General features: G+C 39.9%; 1 protein-coding gene across 1 annotated transcript in view; it reads right to left on the bottom strand.

Moving 5' to 3' along the window:
* Positions 1-7,887, bottom strand: part of LOC106536360 (calcium/calmodulin-dependent protein kinase type II delta 1 chain) — a gene marked incomplete at its 3' end in the record, with an annotated part of 19,038 nt that overhangs the window by 8,930 nt on the left and 2,221 nt on the right. Inside the window, 1 exon segment of the mRNA XM_014033617.1 lies at positions 6,664-6,758. Within this exon segment, the coding sequence (XP_013889071.1) occupies positions 6,664-6,758 (95 nt within the window).

Raw genomic sequence — 7,887 nt, 5'->3', positions numbered from 1 at the left:
TTTATATTCAATTAACATATGATCTGATTAGTCGACTGAAAAAATAATCGGTGATTAATCAATTATAAAAATAATCATTTGTGGCAGCCCTACACTGCACACACAGGAGTCAGAACTGAACTGTTTTTACCAAAGCATCAAGATGCTGTGATATCATCTGTGGCTGACAACTCAGTTTACCTTCAAACTGTGTGAGGAGGGGAAGCTGAACCAATGAATTTGATCTATGAACAAAGACTTCCAGATTTTAAACTTCAACCTGGATTCATTTCCTCTGTACATCCAGATCAAGGTGGAACTGAAACAGGAGACTCCTCCCCGACACACCTTTATTTAAATATACAAATAGATGCAAATGTTTCCTCCTGTCCCTACTGTCTACAAACATCCTGGTCTTTGTCTCCAACAAAACAAACCTGTAGAAGTGTGTGTAAACAGATATGAAGTTAGCCTGTTTAAAAACAGCTCATCGTGAAGCAGTTTGGATCAGTGCACAGACTAAAAAGACATGGACGGGTTTTAATTCCAGACAGTAAAAACATCGAGGAAACTGAGAAAAGCCTTCTGCTTTTGCCAGAAAGAAATCCAAGTCATGGGCCATGTGGGTCAGTCAGGACCTGAGGGCTGAGCTTCAGATTCAGAGCAAGCGCCCCCCTCCCAACACTCAGCCGGATCAGAATCTTACAGGAAGCTGTTAAACATGGAGTGATGAGCAGGTGTGGCGGTAAGGATYTGAGGGTAATAAAGACTCATGGCTCCTCTGAATGTGGTGAACCGAGACAAGCTGGAGCTCCTCCTCCTGCAGACATGCTGACGTGTAAAAAGGTGAGCTCACCAATGAAGCAGGGCCAGAACAAATCTGCTCAGTGTTGAGTGGAATATCCATCCCCTCCACGATCAAACCCAAACACTGACAGTACACTTCAGTAGCCCACACACTATATTTAGCTCCATCTTTTTTGTGTTTCCATGGGAATGAGGCGCTCACTGTGAGCAGCTGGGGCCTGGGGTGCTTTCCAGAGGTTGAAACGACAGAATGGCCGGCCCCTAAACCAGAGAGCTTTTCCACAGCCTGGTGGGTTTGTCAAGTGATCATTTCCGCTCAGCTGAGTCCAAGCATCGCCGCATCTGTGTTCATCCGCTGGCCTAGTTTCCCCATCTCCTGTCAGCGAAGACCGGCCCGCCGTTCACCACATCTGGAGAACGCTTCACTTCCAACGCTCCGAATGCTGACGGTTCTGAGGCTTTTATTTTGTAGGGAGGTGCGCACAGTAAATTCTACTTAGACTTCCTTTTAAATGCACAAAAGATTTAGGCTTTAGTCACACTTAATTTTCAACAAAGCGGGCAAAAACAGCATCCGTTTAAATACCAAATCTGTTTACAAGGATGGATGAAAAAAAAAATGTTTGAACACATTATCAAACCAAAAACCAGGACTGACACACACCCACACACACTTGTTTTTGAACCCTGTGGGGACCTTCCATTGACTTCCATTCAATTGTTTTTGACTTATACTAACCCTGACCATTTACCCTAAAATTAACCTAAATCTTGGTCCTAAACCTAACCCCACACCCGTAGTTTGCATTTGGACTCGACTGCTTTTCTTTGGGAAAAATTGTCCCCACGTAGGAAACCCCCCCCCCCACACACACACACACACACACACTAGTATTGGCATTAAACTGAGGACTTTGTATTGACTTCCATTCATTTTTGTAACTGTATTTATGCCTAACCCAAATGTTTTCCCTAAAATTAACCATTACTGGTCTATAGTTGACCCTAACATGAACCAAAACTTAACTCACACCATGCCTCTAAACCTAACAAGTACAGTAGAGCTGCAGACAAAGTGAGGACCAGGAGAAGGTCCTCACTTTCCAAAAATGACCTCATTTTGTTGATTAAAAATCTAACACGGTCCTCACTCTGTAGGAAAAACAAGTATACACACACACACACACACACAACACACACACACACAAGCCAACTTTACAGAGAAAACATCCTGATTTAAAACATCCTCCATAAGACCAGTCCCAGATTTTACTCAAAACTGAGCCAAAGTTTAAACTGGTTCTTTCAGTTTCCTCGGGACCAAAACAACTTAATACAGACATTGACACCCAGGACCTGAAGAAATTAGCCTGATTTTTTTTTTATTTCCCTGTGTTTTTTTTTTTAAATCATTCAATATTACGATGCAGCATATTTTCACATTTAGATTTTAATGAAAAGTCAAATAAACGAAGCTAAAGTTAGCTTGTTTTCATTCATTAATTCCAGATTAAAGCATGTCAGCAGAAGTGAGACTTTAGTCATTTATTAATAAGATATTTTTACTAAAAGTAATAAAGCTTCCTTTTTTCTGTGTAGTTTATTTTACAAAAGAAAGAGCAGTTCATGAAGTTCTTTATTCCACCAAGACTAGACTCTTATTTACACYATTTGCATGAATACTGAGCAAATTAATAAAGAATTAAAGGTTTGTTTTCACTTTTTGTAGTTTTGTTTAAAAATTGTAAATATAGTTCTAGATATTATGGATTTTCACCAGGTCATGACTAAACTGAAGTTCTTCACAGACTAAAGTTTTAAAGTGTTCTGTTATAAACTGTGTTCAGTGTTAAATGTTGAGTTTTCCCAACATGAGACGGGKAGCTGCACTGGTCAAAGATCCATTCAGATTAAATAAGGGTCCAGCTCCACACCAATAACTGACACTGCTATTGTTGCTCTACAAACAGGAAACATCTTCGTTTCACAAGCTACAAATCTGTCCTAGKACAAGTTGGTCCTACGAAACAAACCTGAATGGAGGGAGGGACAGAAACAGACCAGGCAGGCTGAACTCCCCACCACCAGAACAGGAGAAACTTGAATGTTTTCAAATAATTTWAAAAAAACATGAATTAACAAATCAGGTTCACCAGGATCCTACTTCTGCTACATTTGGGACGTGGTGTGAACAGAACACAATGATCCACAAATCTTACACCAGTTTGTTTAACAATAAAAACATTTTAAAAATTATAATAAAAAAAAAACACTGTAAAATATGGCAGGAACACCTCTCTGAAGTTGTTCACATTTCCCCTTTAACAATCTGTAAACATCCAGGACCCGAGGAGACCAGGTCTGGAGGTAATGGTGTCCCATTCTGGTCTGCAGGATCCTGGGTGTTCGACAGACCAGGCTCCTCTTTGCTGGATAGTCCAGCAGGTGTTCTAGAACCTGCACAGTCCCCAGCCTTCAAGTGGACTGGGTCAAAGACCCCTAACTACCCTCAGGAGGGAATTCTCCGGTTCATAAGAAACTCTTCCGTTTCAGAACTTGGAAGGCTGAATTTTTAAATCTGAATTGGGAAAACTCCTTGGATGAAAAGTGAAATGTCGTCATTGTTTGGTTCCTGTGGACCAGACTTWCTGGATCCTCCACAGACATCCTGATGAGAACTGACCTGACCTTTCTTGTTAAATCAAATCACAATATAAAGTTCAGCTTCTATCATCATCTGCGCTCCTCACATTATCAACGTCTGAAGAGCTCTTTGCAAGTCAAATTGGTCTAAATGACAAAAAGACTTAAATCCTTGTTGGAGGCAAAACATCCAAAACAGAAACGATGATTTTTGTAATGTTTATTTTAAAACAAACATTTCAAACATATTAGGATTAAAGCTGTGTTCRTCCTGTACTTGGACGTTCAGCTGCAGGAACGTCAGAATTCCTTGGAAAGGCTCCGGATGACAAAGTGCCACTGCAGCAAAAGCCAAAGGTTCCCAGCTGGGCGCGGGCCAGTCGACACTTCCTGTTTAAGGTTTCTCATCACGCAGAGGCAGCGCTGCCAGTGACTCAGGGGTTTCCCATCACTGAACGGGACCTTCGCTCCGGTCTGCACCCCCACGAGTCCCTCTAACAGAACCGTAGTGGATCAGCCCGTCTGCTTTCGTTCTGCTGTCTTAAACTGATCTGCAGCAGGAAATATGCAAATGGGTTTTGATTCATCTCCTGCTTTTCCTCAAAGGTAATCAAATCGTGGCAGTATGATGGAAAGCAGAAGGGTTCAGCTCCTCTGGAGTCAGCTGTGTTTGAGGGGTGGGGGTTTGATGTTAATCAGGCTGGTTACAGATTACACTGAGACACTGAGGTTGGCCTAATCATTGCTTCAACAACAAAAACACAACATGTGCAAAACTGAAACAGCAGAAAAATAAAGAAACTGAGGCGATGATTAAAGTTATTTATCAGTGGTGAACTTATTTTTACAGTAAAACTGATCAAAAACATCATCGCTGCAGTCATATTTTTATTTATAAGTTTTCAGTTTTTTTATGTGATGACTACATACAGTTTCTCCCTCCGTCTGTTACTGAGCCAAAATCCCCTCGACTTCCTGGTTCATTAAATAAAGATGGCTGCAGTCTGTTTGGAGGAGGTTTCCTGGAGCAATAGGCCACCAGTCTCTGGAGAGGTGACACCGCCACGCTTTAGTTTAAAGCAACCGTTTTAAAACTAAAAGCACAACAACCTAGCAGAGTTAGCATGGTAACCTGGTCAAAATCTCAAAACCTCAACAAAAGATAAAATCTTCTGTTGGGGTCGACACCCCCTGACGACATCATTTGCATATTTGTTCAATGAAGTGTCATGTAAATTGAAGAGCTAATCAATACAAATTTGCTGATATCTTTTTTTAACTTTGCTATAAACCAACCAAATTTTATGGCATCTAAGCTTCCTGTGCCCTGAACTCTGATGGTCACAGACTACCTAGGAAAGATCATTTTTCAAGCTGAGGCTTTAAAATGAAATATTTTTATCCTTTTAAATAAAATGTGTGAATTACCAGTCATAGCCTGAGGTCCAGACTGGTCCAGATATATGTAAATAAAAAGTTTTTGTGCCACTAGAAAGTTGAAAGCCCCTCTATCAAACTACAATGGTCCGGTCTGGAAGCTGCAGGGGGCAGGGTGTGGAGCACCTCGTTTGGCTGTAAAGAGACAGCCAAAATACGAGTTGATCTGAGACGTATCTCAGGAAGGGGGCGGGGCTTGTGGAGTTCCACTTTATATAAACCCCAACTAAATGACTTAAAGGCACAGTGTGTAGGATTTTGTCAATTCTTTTAGCCGAAATTGAGATAATCACTAATGACAATAATAAAAAACATGTCTAATCATTGCAGACAAAGACCTTGTTTTATTATTTTTACCTTATAAAAACCTGTTTATATCTCCATGGTTGCGGGTCACCACTACAGGCAGCCGCCATCTTGCACCGCCATATTGTCTACGAAGGCTCATGAAGGACAAACTGCGGTGGCGGCGTCAAAAACGGTTTTAGTTGTAATACTATAAATGTAATATTTGTTGTCTGTCATTGTAGCTGGGATAATTTTACTTATTAAAGCTCATAATCTTACCACTTGAAACATCACTAGCCCTGAAGCTGCTGGTAGACATCGCGGTTGGAATTATCAAAGGTTTTTGACACCTGAGAGACACCGTAGCAACTCATTTGTGTTTGGAAGCGGGGGGTGGGGCTGGGGGGAGGACCAGGGAGGATGATTCAACCACTCAACCACTAGATGTAGCTGAAAACAACAAATCCTACACGCTGTGCCTTTCAACGTAAAAAAGGATTTAAAAACATATGTCCACTTGGTGCAACAATACATGTACCCATATCAAACCGTATCGAACAGTGCTGTATCAAACAATACAGATTTTAAAAATTTATTTATCAACTTGTCCTCTGAAGATGCTCTGTGTTAAAGGATCAGTGGATCTGTGTTCGACTACTCCACCTAGGCTGCATTTTTGAGCGCAGGCCAAGTTAAAAGGGGCATGGAAATTTGTCTTTTTTGCATCGAAAAAATATCGAACCGTGAGACTAAAGTATCGAACCGAACTGTGAATTTCCTGTATCGTTGCACCCCTAATAAATATATATAAACATTTAAATAGTTTAATGTCTGTGTTATGTTTTCACAACATCTCATTTTCTTTGTAGCACTTTGGCCAACTACTATTTTAAATGTGTTCTTACAACAAACTCAGAAAATATTGTGACAATTTTTTAGGTCCATATCAACCATCCTTACAAAATAAATCTATGTAACTTAAACGTTTATCACAGAACTCCAATTTAAATGAGCCTAAATCTCTCTTTAAATAGGATTCAGGTTGGTCAATAGAGAATTTTTTTTCCTCCTAGTTTCACTCATTTCAAATAGCAAAAAACACTGAACACAATAATTAACTCTTACACTTTAATCCAAACAAGTTCATCACATGATTTCTGTAGTTTGTGCAGAAAAACTCTTGGCAAATAAAACAAAATTAATGTTCTGAGTTGCTTAGTGACCTGTGAGCACAGCATCATAACTACAGATATAGTTGTCCAAATGTCCGATAACTCTCTGTAAAACTGAGGACAGAATGAATGTGTCTAATATATTTGAKGACGAAGTTACGCAGGACCTTTCCTGATCTCTTGCTGAGCATCTAAAGCTTCATGAAGGGGTTCTGTTAGYAGCTTCACTCTGGTTTGTGCTGGAAACACCTGAAGCTACAGCAACTGGATCATCAAGAAACTGAATCAGAACCAGCAGAGACCGACAGAAACGGTTTCAGCACACGGGTGGTCTTACCTCGRGCAGAGAGCTTCTTGGTGTTGATTATTTTAGCAGCGTACTCCTGGCCTGTGGAGATCTTCATGCACCTCCTCACCACAGAGAAGGCTCCCCTGAAGGACACGGAGACAGAAGCCGTAAACTCCTTGTTGTGCAGGTCTGAACCGAGTCACAAGGTTCAACAATCTGCTGCAATAAACAATTCAGCTCACTGTGTGAGGAGACAAGAGTAAACTACAATCCCCTCTGACTCACTCAAACTTTCAAAAACTAGCTCTACGGCAGGCAATTTTCACATAAAATCAGCTTCATCTGTAATTACACTCCAGATATCTGAAACTAAGTTTTGACCAGTTACATCTACTTGTGGACCACCCTGAAAGGTAATTGGAAGATATCTGTAAATTTACATTCTGACATGTCAGAAAGACAATTCAAGATCACTGAAAAAGAATTGGCGAGTCAAAATGTAACTCAACACCTGATTCATCATTTTAAAAAGGGTTAAACATTTGTAATTACAATTCAAAATATCTTAAAAATTTTCATTTTAGATATCAGAATTAGGAAATTGTACCTAAAATTAAATCACGATTAATTGTGGTATTTAGCCAATTAATTTGACGATTAATCCCCTGGAGTCCCTGGACAACCTTATGTTCTAGTCGCATGACCAATTCAGTGGTAAAGATTTGCTCTTTGCAAATTGTGTCAAAATTACAGACTTCAGGCTATACATCAAATTTTAAATTATGTTGATAGATAAATAAATTACAGAACTTTTTTTAATGTGTGTCGTATCTGAAGCTGAGAGGAGCACCAAGCAGACTCTACCTACAGTGGCATTTATCGTATTTATCGTCAAGTGCCCAAAAATAATCGATTAATTAGTTGCACAAGACACGATTATGCCCAACCAAGTACATTTAAGATATCTTGAATAATGTCATTTAAATTGTATATCCTTAATTCGACTTAAGACTAGGGGTGTAAGAAAATATCGATACACTGAAATATCGCGATATTTCATTTCCCGATACTGTATCGATATTCTAAAGCCCTGTATCGATTTTTTATTAAGGTTTAAAATGTCAACTTTCCTGCCAGCCATTCATTTTTATGTTATAGTTCAGCCTCTGACCACTAGTTGGCAGCAGTAACCACTTGGCTCCTCCACAGCTTGAGTGCCAGAGAGTAAGAGAGCATTAGCATTGTGAGTAAACATTAGCTTCATGCTCCGAT

Source organism: Austrofundulus limnaeus, unplaced genomic scaffold, assembly GCF_001266775.1.
Source record: "Austrofundulus limnaeus strain Quisiro unplaced genomic scaffold, Austrofundulus_limnaeus-1.0 Scaffold1787, whole genome shotgun sequence".
NCBI classification, from domain to species: Eukaryota; Metazoa; Chordata; class Actinopteri; order Cyprinodontiformes; family Rivulidae; genus Austrofundulus; species Austrofundulus limnaeus.
This window is presented reverse-complemented; position numbering and strand designations above follow the sequence as displayed.